This window comes from Schistocerca americana, chromosome 7 (assembly GCF_021461395.2).
Source record: "Schistocerca americana isolate TAMUIC-IGC-003095 chromosome 7, iqSchAmer2.1, whole genome shotgun sequence".
In the NCBI taxonomy this organism is placed as follows: Eukaryota; Metazoa; Arthropoda; class Insecta; order Orthoptera; family Acrididae; genus Schistocerca; species Schistocerca americana.
In genome coordinates, this window is record NC_060125.1 from 340,752,333 (window position 1) to 340,772,586 (window position 20,254).

The 20,254-nt window shown below is 39.4% G+C and overlaps 1 protein-coding gene across 1 annotated transcript in view; it reads left to right on the plus strand.

The window, feature by feature from the left end:
- Window positions 1-20,254, plus strand: part of LOC124622512 (fat-like cadherin-related tumor suppressor homolog) — an 883,388-nt gene that overhangs the window by 747,648 nt on the left and 115,486 nt on the right. The window contains exons 10-11 of the mRNA XM_047148232.1: window positions 459-598; window positions 1,166-1,407. Coding sequence (XP_047004188.1) covers window positions 459-598; window positions 1,166-1,407 — 382 coding nt within the window. The remainder of the gene's footprint in view (window positions 1-458; window positions 599-1,165; window positions 1,408-20,254) is intronic.

Genomic DNA, 20,254 nt, shown 5'->3' on the forward strand with positions numbered 1-20,254 from the left:
GAACTGTTTATCATTCGTATTTCACTTCTGTACAAGGCTACATTCCAACTCTCTTTGCTCCAGAAAAGGCTTAAATTTATTTTCATTTCTCTTTTACAGAAATAATTTTCTTGGTATTGCCAGTCTGCATTTTACATCCTTTCTACTTCATCCATCATCATTTAATTTGCTGCCCTAACAGGAAAACTCCATCTACCACTTTCACTGTCTCATTTCCTAATCTAATTCCCTAAACATTGCCTTATTTAATGTGACTGTATTCCATTTCTATTTTTCATATACGGAGCCATAATGGTATAGAGTGAAAATTTATTTGAAGTAAGACACCACATTAATGCAAGCATGTGTCTTTTTTTTAAAATGAACGTTATGACATGCCAGTAGTCCAATAAATTGAAGAGTGTAATTTTCCTATGATGAGACTGAATATTTAGAAATTTTTTGTTTATTTGTTGCAGATGGAGATGATATGGACGAATTTTTTATTGGTCGTGATAAAGGAAATGTTCTACTGGCAAAGAAATTAGACTGGGAAAGAAAAGACACATACAATTTGACAATAAGTGTGACAGATGGTGTTCATACAACTTTTACCCAGGTGAGTTTAAGGCTCCACTTTCCTTATTTAGTAGGAGTGTCTGTAACGTTCTTAAATTACTTATTTGCATTTAGATGACTGAAGTAATTGATTCTAACTTCTTTAAGCACAGGCAACATTGAATTAATAACAATTTTAAGTAAAATTATTAACTTCCTAAAATCGTAAATGTTGAATTTATAGTGTATAGTTATCAATTACATAACATTTAAAAAAAACACAAAAGAAAAAGACCTGGAAAGAGTAGGAGGTGTAAAATATAGTTATGAAAGTCACTCAGTCCCTCTAACTGAGACACTTAAATTGTATGCCCATGTTTTCCTACACTTTTCTGGCTTTGAATTTCAAAGGAGTGAACTGGTCATACCAAAATTTGGAAGTTCTTCACCCTTTATGACTTGTCTGTGGGCATCTGTTGTTCATACAAAGTTAAGGAGTAGAACTGCTTTATTTTATCTACCTCTGCATCATTTGGATTTTCATTTGTAATTGTCTTTTGCTTGTTTTGCACTTTTGTCTCTAGTCCTTAATGCACTGATTCAACATTTTTTTTTTCCTTTTTTACAGTTGTATGTCAATGTAATTGACATAAATGACCATCGGCCAGAGTTTACAGAGAAACTGTATAGTGTTGAAATTTCTGAAAATGTTGAAAAAGGAACAGAAATATTAAGACTAATTGCAACAGACAAAGATGAAGATAAGAGAGTGATATACAGTCTGCATGCTGCAAGAAATCCAGTTTCATTATCAGTCTTCAAAGTTGACTCTATCACAGGATCAGTCACTCTCAATGAAAAACTGGACAGGTAGATTTTATATGAGCCCCACTTCAAGTATGCAATTATTCGTCATATTGCTATTCGAAAACTATGATTAAGAATTTATTTTTCATTAATGGAAACTTCAAAGGGTCAAGGCTTTTCTTTTCTGTGTGCAGTGTTGGACAGCTGTCAGGATGTGAGGAACTGCATTACATAATACACATCTGTAGTATTATATTTAGACTACCATTTTGAAATATTCTATTTAAGTATACCAAGTGGTACAACAAACATGTCTGCACGTATAACAAACATGTCAGCACCTTGCTATGTAAATATGTCTGGAACAGACCTTCATACCTGGTCTTTTGCTACTGTTGTTCAAAGATCATAAGTTACAGGTTCAAATATATTCCAAGCAGGCAAAACTTCAAAATTCATGTAGTGTCTAATTACAACATGGGACTACAAGCAGCTATAAAAATTAACTATGAATGAAAACTGAGCATATAATTAGTTGTCTGCGTATCTATAGTAGGCACATCTTTGATCACAATACAAACATAATACTGACATCTTTTTTAAAAATATGTATAGTTCAGTTACGGAAAGCAAATTATACATGGATGAATCAAACTCAACTAAGAAATTATACTCTTAAGGGCTAAAGCCTCAGTAAAGACATTATGTTGGAAACTTGTAGTAGATAAGAATGGAAACTATTCCTTTAAAAGTGATGGCCAGAAAAAGGGGAAAAAGGTTCTGAAAATTCATACGAAAAGGTACAAAAAAGATAGTGATGAAGTTACTTTGTTTGGGTTTAAACTACCTACATTAACTTTGTTTGTCCCATTTACCAGGTTCAGCTACTTTGGACTGCACATCATTTCAATGTTTTTGACACTACTTCTCTGCCACATTGAGCTCAGTAGTTCCTTGTACATGGTGAAAGTCTGCTTGACATCTACAGAAAGGAGCATATCTTGTCAGTACCATAAAGGAAGTTCAGTCAGAATTTCAAAGCATAAAATCTCGGTTTCCAAGCAGCATCAATTCCAATAAAATTCTTGAGTTTTCAATGGCTAGCTCCACCATCATCATCAGGAGTAAAACTACAGACTGCTGAGGCTGGCACTATTTCCCACTTATATTGCTGCCATGAAAGACTCCAAGGACACAGAATTTCAAAGGTTTCCACAGTTGGGTTGTTCTTCAAATTTAATTCAAATTTGATTTTAGCAGTTCTATCAAGGATGTCTCTAACACTCATCAACTTCTTCCATTGTCCCTCCTCCTCCTCCTCCATACCTTTTTCTTCCAGACTCTTTTGAGTCACCTCAGGCAAACATTTGGAACCATACACTGCAAAAATTTCCAACTCTAGATATTTGTTGTTGACTAGTTGTTGAGCCTGTTTGATGGCTGCTGCATCCACTGAATCTAGGACATATATGAAGAGTTTGATTTTATCAGAGTTTTCGAAAAAAACTGCACATCTGATACAAGTATCTGACTATGTGATGGCAGTAAACTATGAATTGTGTAGCCCTGTATTTCCTGATAAAATCTTGATGACTGGGAGCCTTTACCAGAATCTTCTTTAGAGCAGTAATGAAGTCATTTACCCTGCAGTAATTTATCCTGATGCTTCTGCAAACATGATGTAGACTATGTGCAATACATGTCACATATTTGAAGTTGGGGTACGTGCCCTTCAATTGTTTGAAAGCCGAAGGCAGGTTGTATGCTGGATCAGTCACCACTAGCCTGACTTTTTTGTGTTGTATGCTGCCTGGCCTCAGGTTCATACAAGAGTTGTTAAATGATTGCATTAATCTGCAGGCATTTGTCTACTTTAGCTGGTACATTTAAAAAGCATAGGCTTTCCCATTCACCAGATAATGCAAAAACCCGCACATTCAAAATATATCTTTGCAGCTCATCAGCAGTATCATTTGAAATGAATCCCACTGAATGTCTGCCAACCACCTCTTTTATTTTATTCAAAACATTCTCGTAAATTGACTGTGCATAACTTTTTCTCATAGTGCTATCATCTGGTATGACCTTTGTGTGTACTTCTCAAGAAATGATTTGAATGTTGGAGTGTTTAACTTGTGGATCAGAATTTCTGACTGCATTACTGCCATGCAAGAACTGCACTAAACTCATTCAATGGCCACTGCTATTCAGATCATGAAGTGAAGGCATGTGTCACAGCAGTTTGCTTAGTTTTTGACTGTTGAAGTTCAGTGTTCTTTAAATGTTTGTTGTTCGGATGTGTTGGTTTATTCTGTTCCTTTGATGCTTGTTAATGATTGCAATATTTATTTTTCAATTGGCATATTGCAGAACGATGCCATCAGTTTTGATAAACTGAGTCTTGAATTCTTCTGAAAATGCACATAACTTCTCCTTCTTAACCTTCAGCATGATTTTGTTGTGAAAAATCCTTTCCAGTAAAACACTAACATGGTCAACCGGACAGTACACAGTTGATAGATGGTAGCCAGCACTAACTGAATTTAGTTTTAAACAGTTTCAGCATAATTTTTCAAAATTTTGTTTGACTTGACAGCTGCAGGTTGACCATTCGTACTGATGTTGACTGTTATTGCTGAGGTTGGCCATTGTTGCTGAGGATACAAATAATTTCTTGTTTTCCATAAATGATATTTTAATATTTATTGGCCATTGTTGATGTCTTGGGAGAAAGGTGCTTCAGTACGGAATAATGGGAAAAAGTGCAAAACGTAGTAATCTTGTGAAAAGGAGCAACAAACTGTGCTTATTTTGTTTCATTTCATGTCTCCAAATGCACATAATGGACTGTATATGTGAAAATAGCTGTTGTTTGTGTGTTGTGGTCTTCAGTCCAGAGACCAATTTGATGCAGCCCTCCATGCTACTCTATCCTGTGCAAGCTTGTTATCTCCAAGTAACTAGTGCAACCTACATCCTTCTGAATCTACTTAGTGTATTCATCTCTTGGGCTCCATCTATGATTTTTATCCTCTGCCCTGCCCTCCAGTACTAAATTGGTGATCCCTTGATGCCTCAGAACATATCCTAACAACCGATGCCTTATTTTAGTCAAGTTGTTCCACAAAGTCCTCTTCTCCCCAATTCTATTCAGTACCTCCTCATTGTTGTTGTTGTTGTTGTGGTCTTCAGTCCTGAGACTGGTTTGATGCAGCTCTCCATGCTACTCTATCCTGTGCAAGCCTCTTCATCTCCCAGTACCTACCGCAACCTACATCCTTCTGAATCTGCTTAGCGTATTCATCTCTTGGTCTCCCTCTATGATTTTTACCCTCCACGCTGCCCTCCAATACTAAATTGGTGATCCCTTGATGCCTCAGAACATGTCCTACCAACCAATCCCTTCTTCTAGTCAAGTTGTGCCACAAACGTATCTTCTCCCCAATACTATTCAATACTTCCTCATTAGTTATGTGATCTACCCATCTAATCTTCAGCATTCTTCTGTAGCACCACATTTCAAAAGCTTCTATTCTCTTCTTGTCCAAACTATTTATCATCCATGTTTACTTCCATACATGGCTACACTCCATACAAATTACTTTCAGAAATGACTTCCTGACGCTTAAATCTATACTCGATGTTAACAAATTTCTCTTCTTCAGAAACGCTTTCCTTGCCATTGCCAGTCTACATTTTATATCTTCTCTACTTTGACCATCATCAGTTATTTTGCTCCCCAAATAGCAAAACTCCTTTACTACTTTAAGTGTCTCAGTTCCTAACCTAATTCCCTTAGCATCACCTGACTTAATTCAACTACATTCCATTATCCTCATTTTGCTTTTGTTGATGTTCATCTTATACCCTCCTTTCAAGACACTGTCCATTCCATTCAGCTGCTCTTCCAGGTCCTGTGCTGTGTCTGACAGAATTACAATGTATTCGGCAAACCTAAAAGTTTTTATTTCTTCTCCCTGGATTTTGATTCTTACTCCAAATTTTTCTTTTGTTTCATTTACTTCTTGCTCAATAAACAGATTGAATAACATCAGGGATAGGTTACATCCCTGTCTCACTCCCTTCCCAACCACTGCTTCCCTTTCATGCCCCTCGACTCTTATACCTGCCGTCTGGTTTCTGTACAAATTGTGAATAACCTGTCACTCCTTGTATTTGATCTCTGCCACCTTCAAAATATGGAAGAGAGTATTCCAATCAACATTTTCAAAAGCCTTCTCTATGTCTACAAATGGTAGAAATGTAGGTTTCCCTTTCCTTAATCTATCTTCTAAGATAAGTCGTAGGGTCAGTATTGCCTCACGTGTTCCAACATTTCTATGGAATACGAACTGATCCTCCCTGTAGTCAGCTTCTACAAGTTTTTCAATTTGTCTGTAAAGAATTCGTGTTAGTGTTTTGCAGCTAAGACTTATTAAACTGATAGTTCTCTAATTTTCACATCTGTCAACACCTGCTTTCTTTGGGATTGGAATTATTATATCCTTCTTGAAGTCTGAGGGTATTTCGCCTGTCTCATACATCTTGTTCACCAGATTGTAGAGTTTTGTCAGGGCTGGCTCTCCCAAGGCTATCAGTAGCTCTAATGGAATGTTGTCTACTCCTGGGGCCTTGTTTCAATTTAGCTCTTTCAGTCCTCTGTCAAATTCTTCACTCAGTATCTTATCTCCCATTTCATCTTCATCTACAAACTCTTCCATTTCCATAATATCACCCTCAAGTACATCGCCCTTGTGTAGTGTCTAATTCCACCTTTCTGCTTTCCCTTCTTTGCTTGGAACTGGTTCTCCATCTGAGCTCTCGATATTAATACAGGTTGTTCTCTCTTCTCCAAAGGTCTCTTTAATTTTCCTGTAGGCAGTATCTATCTTACCCCTAGTGATATATGCCTCTACATCCTTACATTTGTCCTTTAGCTATTCCTGTTTAGCCGTTTTGCACTTCCTATCTCATTTTTGAGATGTTTGTATTTCTTTTTGCCTACTTCATTTACTGCATGTTTATATTTTCTCATTTCATCAATCAAGTCTAATATCTCTTCTGTTACCCAAGGATTTCTACTAGCCCTTGTCTTTTTACCTACTTGATCCTCTGCTGCCTTTGTAATTTCATATTTCAAAGATACCCGTTCTTCCTCTACTGTATTTCTTTCCCCTGTTCTTGTCAATCATTCCCTAATGCTCTGTCTGAAACTCTCTATAATCTCTAGTTCTTTCAGTTTATACATATCACGCCTCCTTAAATTCTGACCTTTTCACAGTTTCTTCAGTTTTAAGCTGCAGTTCATCACCAATATATTGTGTTCAGAGTCCACATCTACCCATGGAAATGTCTTACAATTTAAAACCTGGTTCCTAAATCTCTGTCTTACCATTGTATAATCTATCTGAAACATTCCAGTGTCTCCAGGCCTCTTCCACTTGTACAACCTTCTTTCATGATTTTTAAACCAGGAGTTAGCTATGAGTAAGTTATGTCTGTGCAGAATTCTACCAGACGACTTCCTCATTCATTTCTTATCCCCATTCCATATTCACCTACAACTTTTCCTTCTCTTCCTTTTCCTACTATCGAATTCCAGTCCCTAACGACTATCAAATTTTCGTCTCCCTTCACTATCTGAATAATTTCTTTTATCTCATCATACATTTCTTCAATCTCTTCGTTTTCTGCAGAGCTAGTTGGCATATAAATTTGTACTATTGTGGTAGGTGTGGACTTCGTGTCTATCTTGGCCAGTTTTCTTTCTCCTGATAACGGTGTCCTCATGAGTAGTCCCCACCTGGAGATTCAAATGGGGGGACTATTTACCTCAGGAATGTTTTCTGCAAGAGGATGCCATCATCATTTAACCAAACAGTAAAGCTGCATGCCCTCGGGAAAAAGTATGGCTGTCGTTTCCCCTTGCTTTCAGCCGTTCGCAGTACCAGCACAGCAAGGCCATTTTGGTTCATGTTGCAAGTTCAGATCACTCAGTCATCCAGACTATTGCCCCTGCAACTACTGAAAAGGCTGCTGGCTCTCTCCAGGAACCACACGTTTGTCTGGCCTCTCAACAGACACACCTCCATCGTGGTTGCACCTATGGTATGGCTATCTGTATCGCTGAGGCATGCAAGCCTCCCCACCAGCGGCAAGGTCCATGGTTCATGCAAAAGATGCAGCACTTTAAACTCCTTTCTTTAGTTGCAATGTAATGTTGTTATACAGCCATTGTCATCCAATTATATTATATTATCAAAACAACTAAACTAGCAGTAATGTAAAGATATGAGAAAAATTACTTAACAATTACTAGTGTGGATTATCTAACCAAAGACTGTCATGCCCAGGTAGTGAAAAACAGGTCATTCAATTTTAAAATGAAAACAATCCATGTAAGTGTATAATTCTAGTTTTATCCACCTACATTATCATATAAGGAGTTTAAAGTGAAGTAAATATGCCGTAACCCTTCCCCCCCTCCCCCCTTCCCCGCCTCCTCTCTCTCCCACTCTCTCTCTCTCTCTCTCTCTCTCTCTCTCTCTCACACACACACACACACACACACACACACACACACACACAACTTATGCATCTGCACCTGTGCTCATGTAGTATATTCCTAGAGTCATAATTTAAAGCCAGTTCTTGAAACTTTGTTAGTAGACTTTTGCAGGATAGTTTGCTCTCATCTTCCAGGAGTCTGCCAGTTCAGTTTCTTCATTATCTCTGTGACGACACTTCCTCATGGAGCAAAGAAATCTGTGATGATTCGTGCTGCCCTTCTCTGTGTACGTTCAGTATCCCCTGTTAGTTCTGTTTGGTATGGGTCCCATACACTCGAACAAAATATTCTAGAACTCATTAGCCCATCAGTGAGAGAGCACTGTGAGTGCCTGCTGCTAATGAGGCAAGTAGACCATTTGTTTATTACATATTATTATGATCTTCAAACAGGAGTGCACTCTTTTCAGTTACCTTTGTAGTTACTAGTATATTTTTGTAATTTCTTGCGTGTTTGAGTGCTCACTAGGAGCAACCTTTCATATCATTTTAGAAACAGTGTAGCGTACAGTACCGCCATTGCTATCGACCCTCGTATCGTACAGCCTTTCGTTTGTTTTGTTTACATAAGTTTAGTGTTGGTTAGACCATCAGTGAGAGAGCACCACGCGTTCATGCTGCTAATAAGGCAAATACACCATTTGTTTATTACATATCTTTATGAGTTTGAAACAGGAGCGAGTTCAGAAATGGATAGGCACTATGTTGCTGTGTACACCTGCAGGCAGTGTTGGCTTCTGTCACACAGCTTGAGGCTGCTGTCAAGGGGCATCACCATGGGGGGTCGGACTCAGGGATGCGAGAGGTGTTGAGCACGACCCACGTGTCCCCCGATTGATCCACTGCTGTCGTTGCACCGGGTATTGCCTGCACTGAGGTTGACCCCTCACCTGTGCTTGCGTGGGAGATCATTCCAAAGTCTGGCAGGCATTGTAGTGCCTCCCCGGTTTGTTTGACGGACAGGTTTTGGGTGTTATCTGTGGCTGACGGAGGTCTCTGAGTCAGATGCAGTTGTCCATCTTGTTCCAGAGGAAGCTTCATGGCCTGCAAGGCCTGGGCATTCACAGAGGGTGGGTTTGCTGGTAGTTGGGAGCTCCAACATTAGGCAGGTAATGGGGCACCTTAGGAACATGGCTGCCAAGGAGGGGAAGGAAACCAGTGTGCACTCCATGTGCATACCAGGGGGAGTCATTCCGGATGTGGAAAGGGTGCTTCCGGTTGCCATGAAGAGTAAGGGGGGCTGCCAACTGCAGGTGGTAGCCCATGTCGGTACCAATGATGTGTGTCACCATGGATCGGTGGAGATTCTCTCTGGTTTCGGGCGGTTAGCGGAAAGGTAAAGACTGCCAGTCTTGCTTCCAAGATTAAGGTGGAGCTCACCATCCGCAGCATTGTCAACAGAACTGACTGTGGTCCTTTGGTGCAGAGCTGTGTGGAGGGTCTGAATCAGAGGCTCAGGCGGTTCTGTGACCGTGTAGGCTGCAGATTCCTTGACTTGCGACATCGGGTGGTGGGTTTCCAGGTTCTGCTTAATAGGTCAGGAGTCCACTACACACAGGAAGCAGCTACATGGGTAGTGGGGGCTGTGTGGAAGGGATTGGGTGGTTTTTTAGGTTAGAGGGTCTCGGGAAACCACAGAAAGGGCGTCTGTCTAAAAGAGGGCAGGTAAAACACAGTAAGGTAGTTGTAGAAATGATCGGTATTCTAGTTGTAAATTGTCGTAGCTGTGTTGGGAAAGAACCAGAGCTCCAAGCCCTAATAGAATGCACTGAAGCTCAAGCAGTTAGAGGTACAGAAAGTTGGCTAACGCCAGAAATAAGTTCTGCCGAAATTTTTTCAAATGATCTAACAGTGTTCAGAAAGGATAGATTATTGCTGTCAGAAGGAGTTTGCCTTATAGTGAAATTGAGGTAGATAGTTCTTGTGAAATAGTATGGGTAGAGGTTGTACTTGACAATAGGACTAAACTATTAATTGTATCATTTTACCGGCCCCCGACTCAGAAGATATAGTTGCCGAACAGTTCAAAGAAAACTTGAGTCTCATTTCAAATAGGTACCCCACTTGTACAATTATAGTTGGTGGTGACTTCAATCTATCCTTGATATGCTGGAAAAATTATATGTTTAAACCAGTGGCAGGCATAATACGTCATCCTAAATTGTACTGAAATCTTTCTCAGAAAATTATTTTGAACAATTAGTTCATGTGCCTACTCAAAGTGTAAATGGTTGTGAAAGCATGCTTGACTTAGCAACAAATAATCCTGGACAAATAGGGAGTATCATGATGAATACAGGGATTAGTGACCACAAGGCAGTTGCTGCTAGGCTGAATACTTAACACCCACAACCATCAAAAAGAAACACAAAGTACATCCATTTAATAAAGCTGATAAAAATGCTCTTAATGCCTTTTTAAGAGACAGTCTCCACTCCTTCCGATCTTATCATGTAAGCATAGAAAAGACGTGGAATGATTTCAAGAGAGATATGTACCAAATAAATTAATAAGTGATGGTACTGATCACCCATTGTACACAAAATGGGTCAGATCACTGTTGCAGAAGCAATGAAAAAAGCATGCCAAATTTAAAAGGATGCAAAATCCCCAAGATTGGCAAAGTTTTGCAGAAGTTCGAAATATAGTGTGTACTCCAATGCAAGATGCTCATAATAATTTCAACAACGAAACTCTGTCTTGAAATCTGGCAGAAAACTCAAAAGAGATTCTGGTCACACATAAAGCACACCAGGGACAAGACGCAATCAATACCTTCACTGCGCGATAGCAACGGTGAAGTCACTGATGACAGTGCCACCAAAGCAGAATTATTAAAGCACGGTTTTCCGAAACTCCTTCACCAAAGAAGAGGAAGTAAATATTCCTGAATTCCAATCAAGAACAACTGCAAAGCTGAGAAACATAGAAGAAGATATCCTCGATGTAGCAAAGCAGCTTAAATCACTTAATAAAGGCAAGGCTTCCAGTCCAGATGGTATACTAGTCAGGTTCCTTTCAGAGTATGCAGATGCAATAGCTCCATATTTAGCAAATTATATACAACCGCTCGCTCACAGAAAGTTCCGTACCTAAAGACTCGAAAGTTGCTCAAGTCACACCAATACCCAAAAAGGGAAATACGAGTAATCAGCTGAATTACAGGCCCATATCACTAACATTGATTTGCAGTAGGGTTTTGGAACATATGCTGTATTCGAACATTATGAAGTACCTCAAAGAAAACGATTTATTGACACATAGTCAGCATGAATTCAGAAAATATTGTTCTTGCGGAACACAACTAGCTCTTTATACTCATGAAGTAATGAGTCCTATCGACAGGGGATGTCAAATTGACTCCATATTTTTAGATTTTCAGAAGGCTTTGGACGCTGTTCCTCACAAGCGTCTTCTAACCAAACTGTTTGCCTATGGAATATCGCCTCAGTTGTGTGATTGGATTCATGATTTCCCATCAGAATGATCACAGTTCATAGTAATAGATGGAATGTCATCGAGTAAAATAGAAGTAATATCCGGTGTTCCCCAAGGAAGTGTTATAGGCCCTCTATTGTTCCTGATATATATTAACGACATAGGAGACAATCTGAGTAGCCCTCTTAGATCATTTGCAGATGATGCTGTCATTTACCATTTTGTAAAGTCATCAGATGACCAAAATGAATTGCAAAATGATTTAGGTGAGATATCTGTGTGGTGCGAAAAGTGGCTATTGACCCTGAATAAAGAAAAGTGCGAAGTTATTCACATGAGTACCAGAAAAATCCACTAAATTTTGATCAAACAATAAGTCACACAAATCTGAAGGCTGTAAATTCAACTAAATACTTAGGGTTACAATTACAAATAACCTTAGTTGGAACAATCACATAGATAATATTGTAGGTAGAGCAAACCAAAGACTGTGATTCATTGGCAGAGAACTTGGAAAGTGCAACAGATCTACTAAAGAGACTGCTTACACTACACTTGTCAGCCCTATTCTGGAGTATTGCTGTGCAGAGTGGGATCTGTATCAGGTGAGACTGGCAGATAATATTGAAAAAGTTCAAAGAAGGGCGGCTAGTTTTGTGTTATCGTAAAATTGGGGGGGGGGGGGGGGGGGGGGGGGGAATAGTGCCACAGACATGATACGTGAATAGTGGCAATCAAAACAAAGGCGTTTTTCGTTGGGACAGGATCTTCTCATGTTTTCCCCTTCGAGTGTAAAAGCATTCTGTTGGCACCCACCTACATAGGGAAAAATGATCATCATGATAAAATAAGAGATATTACTACTCACACAGAAAAATTTAAGTGCTCGTTTGTCCTGCATGCCGTTTGAGAGTGGAACGAGGGAGAGATAGCTTGAAGGTGGTTCGTTGTACCCTCTGCTAGGCACTTAATTGTGAATAGCAGAGCAATCATGTACATGTAGATGTAGACGTGGTTGCATGAGTGATTTGTAAGCAATCTCCTTTGTAGACTGATTGCACTTCCCAAGTATTCTATCAATAAACCAAAGTCTACCACCTGCTTTACCCACAACTCAGCCTATGTGATCATTCCATTTCATATCACTACAAAGTATTACACCCAGATATTTGTATGAGATAGCTGATCCCAACAGTGAATTCTTGATATTATAGTCATAGGATACTATGTTTTATTGTTTTGTAAAGTGCACAGTTTTACTTGTTTGAACGTTTAAAGCAAGTTACCATTATTTGCTTCACTTTGAAACATTATCAATATTTGGCTGAATATTTATGCAGGTTCTTTCAGTACTTCACTATACACTCAAGAGCCAAGGAAACTGCGACACCTGCCTAATATCGTGTAGGGCCCCTGCAAGCATGCAGAAGTGCCACAGCATAACATATCATGGACTCAACTAACGTTTGAAGTAGTGCCAAATGGAATTAACACAATGAATCCTGCAGGGCTGTCCATAAATCCATATGAGTACAAGGGAGTGGAGATCTCTTCTGAACAGTATGTCACAAGGCATCCCAGATATGGTCAACAATGTTCATGTCTGGGAAGTGGCCAGTGGAAGTGTTTAAACTGTCATGTTGAATGATTTTCTCCAGTTGTTGTTGGTCCCGTCCTTGCAGGATCTTTTTCTGGCCACAGTGATGTTGGAGATTTGATGTTTTACTGGTTTTCTGATATTCATGGTACACTCATGAAATGGTCGTATGGGAAAAATCCCTACTTCATTGCTACCTTGGAGATGCTGCGTCCCATCACTCATGCACCGACTGTAACATCACATTCAAACTCACTTAAATTTTGATATCCTGCCATTGTAGCAGCAGTAACCAATCTAATATTGTGCCAGTCAGACACTTGTTCTCTTGTATAGGCACTGCCGATCACAATGCTGTATTCTGCCTGTTTCCCTGTCTCTGTGTATCAGTATGCATCCATATACCAGTTTCTATGACACTTTATTGTAGATAACTGCATCATCTGCAAAAAAATTGAGGTTACTACGAGGCATGTTTTTAAGTAAGTACCATTTTGAAATTTAAAAAAGACACACTAAGATACCTCAATAATTTTATTTTTACATGAACGCCTGTACCTTAATCTACTTTTCTACATAATTGCTGTCAATATTGAGGCACTTGTCATAATGTTGTGCCAGTTTTTTAATACCCTTCTCATAGAAGTCTGCCGCCTGACTTGTTAACCACTGCATCACCACTGTTTTGACTTCGTCATCGTGTTGAAGATGCTGACCGCCCAGGTGTTTGTTCAAGTGCAGGAACAGATGGTAGTCACTGGGCACAAGATCTGGGCTGTACGGAGGATGATCTAGAGTTTCCCATTGAAAAGATGTGATGAGATCTTTGGTCTGATTTGCCACATGTGGATGGGCATTGCCTTGCAGCAAAACGATGCCCTTGCTCAACTTCCATGGGCTGTTGCTTTGATTCTGGTGTGACTAGGCCACCCATGTTTCATTGCCCATAACAATTTGGCTTAAGAAATCATCACCGTTGTTACGGTACCACTCAAGGAAAGTCAATGCACTGTCTGAACGTTTGGTTTTGTGCACATCCATCAACATTTTCAGTGCCCAATGTGCGCACAATTTTCAGTAATTCAAGTGCTCAGTCACAGTGCCATACAAAACACTATGAGGAACATTAGGAAAGTCATCCCGCAAGGAGGAAATCATAAACTGTCTGTTTTCTCTCACATTATTGTCCACTTCCTGCACCAAACTTTCATTAACAACCGAAGGACGCCCACTCCATTGTTCATCATGCACATTTGTGCGGCCATCTTTAAATGCTCTCACCCACTTTCTTACCATTCCGTCACTCATAATGTTTTCTCCGTAAACTGCACAGATCTCATGATGTATATCGATCTCTTGTAGGCCTTTAGCACTAATAAATCTTAAAACAGCCCGTACTTCACAGTCAGCGGGACTCACGATTATCAGAGGCATCTTAAACACTCAGTACACACCATAAACAAGGAAGAATCAGACTGTAATGGCATCAGTGCGTAGATTAAGGTACAGGCTTTCATGTAAAAATAAAATTATTGAGATATCTTAGCATGTCTTTTTTTAATTTCAAAATGGTACTTACTTAAAAAACACGCTTCGTATTAATACTATCTGCAAGGTTACCAATGTACAATACAAATACCAAGGAATCCAATGCACTTCCCTGTGGCAGACCTAAAGGAACTTCTACATCTGACGATGATTCTCCAGCAAGATAACATGCTGTGTCATTCCTCCCAAAAATTTCTCACTCCAGTCCCAAATTTCACTTGATACCTCATATGATTGAACTTTAGACAATAAGCATAGGTGTGGTACCAAGTCAAATGCTTTTCCAAAATAAAGAAATACTACATCTACCTGCCTGCCTCAATCCAAACCTTTCAGTATGTCATGTGAGAAAAGTGCAAATTGGATTTCAGATGATTGATATTTTGGGAATCCAGGCTGGTTGACATGGAAAGGTCATTCTATTCAAGATACCTCATTGTATTTGAGCTTATAATATGTTCTAAGTTTCTACAAAAAACTGATGTCAAGGATATTGGACAGTAGTGTTGTGGATCATTTCTACTACCCTTCTTGTACATGAGTGTGACGTGTGCTTTTTTCCAAGAACTGGCACAGTTTTTTGTTCAAGGGATCTATGATAGATTATAGTCAGAAGATTTGGCTAACTCGGCTGAAAATTCAGTATAGTATATGATAGGGATTCCACCTAGCCTTGGAGCATTGTTCAGTTTTAAAGATTTCAACTGTTTCTCAACAGCACTGACTCTAATACTTATTTCACTCATCTTTTCAGTTGTACTAGGATTAAATTGGGAAAATTTGCCTGGATTTTCCTTTGTAAAGGAATATTTGAAAATGGAGTTAAGCATTTCAGCACTTGCTTTGCTACATACGACCAGAATGTCTTTGTGTTTCATGAAAAAACTTTTCACAGTATTCTGCTACAGTAGTCATTGAAGACTTCACACATTGCTCTCTTGACAGCCAAACATGATTCATTCAGGATATATCTATCTATAGACCTAGGCTTAATCTCTGTTTCATTAGAAATTTCTTTACAGTGAATGTATACCATGGAGGATCCCTCCCATTATGAACTGTTCCACTTGGTACACATCAACCCAGTGCAGAGTCAATTATTCTTTTAAACTTGTGTCATACTCCATCTCCATGCTCCTGTCCTGTGCTGAAAATTTCAAGTTCGTCACTGAGATATGACTTAAGGTTTTTTTTTAGTCTAGTTTACTAAATATACATAGTTTTCTACTTGTTTTAGTTGTTCTTTGTACTTTGGTAATCACTGTTGTCGCAAGTGCATCGTGGTCACTTATACCATTTTCAATATGGACACCATCAGAGAGGTCAGGTCTGTTTGTTGCCATTAGATCCAATATATTTTCACTGTGTGTGGGGTTCCAAACTACTTGTTCTAGGTAGTTTTCAGAGAAGGCATTTAGTAATGTTTCACAGGATGTCTTATCACACCCTCCACTAATAAAACTGCAATTTTCCCAGTTGATTGTTAGATGATTAAAGTCTCCACTGATGATTACAGTATGACTGGGGAACTTATGTAAAAGTGGACTGAGGTTTTCTCTATAAAGTTTTCTGCTACATCGTGAGATGAGTCCTACAGGCTGTGAAAGGATCCAGTTATCATTTTATACCCAACGCTGAGACTGAGTCTTGCCCAAAGAATATTACATGCAGCTTCAATATCTATTTCGGTGAGCATGAGTTTCTTGTCCACGGTGACAAATACACCACCTCCATTTCCCTTTTGCCTATCATTTTGAAATACACTGAAATTTTCCCCAAAAATCTCGCTGCTATCAATTTCAGGTTACAACCATCTTTCTGTACCTAGTACACCAAACTCTCGCTAATACAGCCTTCAGTAGTTCGGCCTCTCAGTAATCCGGCACATTTTCAGCTTCTAGTCATTCAAACTGAAATGACATCTACAATAATGAAATTTTGTCTGCAAGAACATTGTTAGTTAATTACAATGTTCAACCTACCTGTACAGTTTGAAACTGTGGCCTTTCTTATGGATCATTGTCGTGGCTTCTAAAGGGAAACACATTTGTTAGACCTTAAGCAGTAATTCGAAATTAGATATAAACTGAACTAAAGTTTGCAGAAAACCATTGTTGCTGGTAACAGTGTTGGATGAGCAACTATTTATGACCAAACATCAGTAGACAAGAGGTAATCATAAGCTCACAGGAAAGTTACTATGAAACTGATGAAGGACATAGGAGGAGAGAACATGAGGATATCTCAAACTGCTGGTGCTGAAGCTTGAGACGTCTTCCTGGAGTACATTATGCAACAGTCAGAAACATGGCAGGACCTATAAAATTATTGTAAAGCCGTTGTGTGATAAACCATACTACCGTCGGGTATCATCATTGTGACAACTAAAACTTTGGGAGATGTTTCATAGTGAATGTTGAGTGATACTAATATACATGTTCACACTCAAGGAATAAGTTTTCTGTAAAAATGAATATATGTTTTGATTTGATAAATTACAACCCCTATGAGTTTATACTAAATTTTAGACACTCTCAGCAATCTGGCACTTCTGCTAATCTGGCACCCATATGTGCAAGGAATAACCGGTTTAGCAAGAGTCTAGTGTATTACGTGAGCTTCACTGCTTTTCAGGAGCACTTCAAACTCTGGCACTTTGTTGGGAATGCTTCAGCAGTTAACCATTAGGATTTTAATACTCTCAACTGTGGAGGGCGATCCTTTTCATCTTACACCAATACTTCTGGGTTTCCTACAGCTAACATTATCTTGATTGGATGGGGAGTTGCCTAATCTAACAAGATCGTTGTGTGTGCTCCACATACAGTCAGCTACCTGAGTAGCAGCCTGTGATGTCTAGTGCACATCTACCCTTTTAAGGGGGACCTATAGTTCTCAACCCTATGGCACAAGTCCTGGAAGTCACAGACTAGCTTGTCACAGAACCTTTGAAGTCTCTCATTCAGTCCTACCTCTCAACTCAGAACCAAAGGGTCATGATCATTTTTGGGGACGATGCTGCAAATTGTGAGCTTCATTGAAACTCCATGCACAACGCCTGTTCCTCTGAAATTTAAGGTTGGTGCCCAGATGACAAGCATCATTTGTTCCAATATGAGCCACAGTCTGCAGTTGATTGCATGCTGTTCTTCAGTGTCTACCAGAATAGCTACTTCAGCACGTGGAATGAGGTCCACAGGCATACCCATTGAGTGCACCTGGTGTCCTTTCTTGTCTCTTGCTGTAATTTCCCGAAGGGGTACCATCATTCACCATAGGTTTAAACTGCCAGTGATTAATTGACCCCTACCCATTCACATTTGCCTCCTCTTGACACTGGGCAAAACAGGCTCCCCCAAAACAGGTAAAGTGATTCCCAGTGGTTCAGTTTCAGTGAAAGACAGCACCTCAGACTTGTTGGTTTTGAGGATTGGTACAATACCCTGAGTCCTCCCTGGTCCCCATCCACCCTGTACAGGATGCCTAGCTCCACCATTATAATGTCACTCACACCCAAGTGGACGAATAATGACAGATCCCATACTTTCTGCCAAGGTCAGCCAAAGACAGTCATCATATGTGTGTGTGTGTGTGTGTGTGTGTGTGTGTGTGTGTGTGTGTGTGTGTGTGTGCGCGTGCGTGTGCACACGCATGTGCAATTCAATTCAGAAGAATGCCTTTTGACCAAAAGCTTACTTGTTTAGCAGTCTTTTTGTTGTGCCTATCTGTGACTCAACATCTATACAGTGCGGTGAGTAGCAATCTATTCTTTTCATAAAATTGTCATTATTCCATCCTGGATTTTCCTTTGTTTGGAATTGGAATAATCTTTAATAGAAGAATAATGTCCATTCTTATGCACAAGTCTCCAGCATTATTTATTAATTGAGACTTCAGACACAATTTTAAACAAAGATATTGATGGGTGAGTAATCTCTTAGAGTGCAACTTTCTAGTTGGGTCTGCTGCACCAGTGTACAATTTGCTTTCAAAATTGTGCTATGTTTGTGATTTTTTAAACTGTCAGTAAAATTTTTTCACTGTGATGTAAGATGCACCTAATATAAATACATAGAGAAATACATAGACAACTGATGTATGTCCCATAGTTTTATCTGATGGTGAATTTTTATAGTCCCAATTTCTAATTTGATGGTAAATGAATTTTGAAGTTTGACCAGCATGGAATAGGCTTATAACATGAAACTTCCTGGCAGATTAAAACTGTGTGCCGGACCGAGACTCGAACTCGGGATCTTTGCCTTTCGCGGGCAAGTGCTCTACCAACTGAGTCTCAGTCCGGCACACAGTTTTAATCTGCCAGGAAGTTTCATATCAGCACACACTCCACTGCAGAGTGAAAATCTCATTCTGGAAACATCCCCCTGGCTGTGGCTAAGCCATGTCTCTGCAATATCCTTTCTTTCAGGAGTGGTAGTTCTGCAAGGTTCGCAGGAGAGCTTCTGTAAAGTTTGGAAGGTAGGAGACGAGGTACTGGCAGAGTAAAGCTGTGAGGACGGGGCATGAGTCGTGCTTGGGCATCTCAGTTGGTAGAGCACTTGCCCGCGAAAGGCAAAGATCCCGAGTTCGAGTCTTGGTCTGGCACACAGTTTTAATTTGCCAGCAAGTTTCATATCAGCACGCACTCCGCTGCAGAGTGAAAATCTCATTCTGGAGGCTTATAACATGTTTCTTAAAAGACATTTTATACTTAAATATATTATCTCAGAATGATTAGTCATTGTAATTCTGGAGTACTGAATAGGCTTTATAAATGTAATCTTTGTGTAGTTATACAGGACTCTATGCATAATGCACATCTAATGTATGTATGAAAATTTTTTATGTTGCACTGTGTGCAGCCATTGCATGCACTTCATGTATAATTTGTTCTCCTTCGAGAGCAGGTGCCTTGAGATTGGTCTGAATTTGGCTGATATTGAGAGTCTAAGAAAATAATGAATATAGCTGTGCACAATATGATACAGTTCCTAACATCAAAATATCTCACATGCGCTGCACACATAACAACACTTGTCTCAAACTGGGCTGCATGCAGTGTGGCTGTGAGTTGTCAATAAAAATCAACCAATAGCAATTATTACTTAGTATTTATCATTTCTGGAAGTTTGTCAAAATTTCTCATGATTTTAATGTTCATATTTTCTGGAATATTAAATGTGTATATAAATAGCAGCACTCTCCATCCATGAGGTCACTTCTGTTCTGGCTGTATGCTGATGTCTGTAACAAACATGTTTTCAGTGGTAAGTGTTGTACTTCAGTGACATTATTGGGAAACAACAGTCCTACATACAGAATGTTTGGCCCTGCACCATGTCATGAAACTCAACATGACAGAAACTGATAAAATCACACATTTGATGAAAGGAGTCACAGAATACTTGTACCAAGTTCTTCTTTTAAAGAAAGTCACAACAACAGAGGAATTCATCAAGTGGTGCCAGCGACAGTCATAAGGTGGTCAAGGAGAACTGTGGATCACTAAATGTTATGAGCAGCCACAACTCATCCCTGAAGGTATGTTCATAAGGACAGCTGAACCAGTCCAGGAAATGCAGCTGAAGCCATCAATGAAGATTCATTCTCCACTTCAAATTGCCAATAGAATCTGGCCTGACCAATGAATAACATTGGTGAGTGTTAGCCATTCTGTGCCAATGTTCAGATCCTTTTCAATCCAGAGGTGGAAAAATCAGATCAAATGGCCCAATGTAAAGTATTGTTTCAGCACTGCCT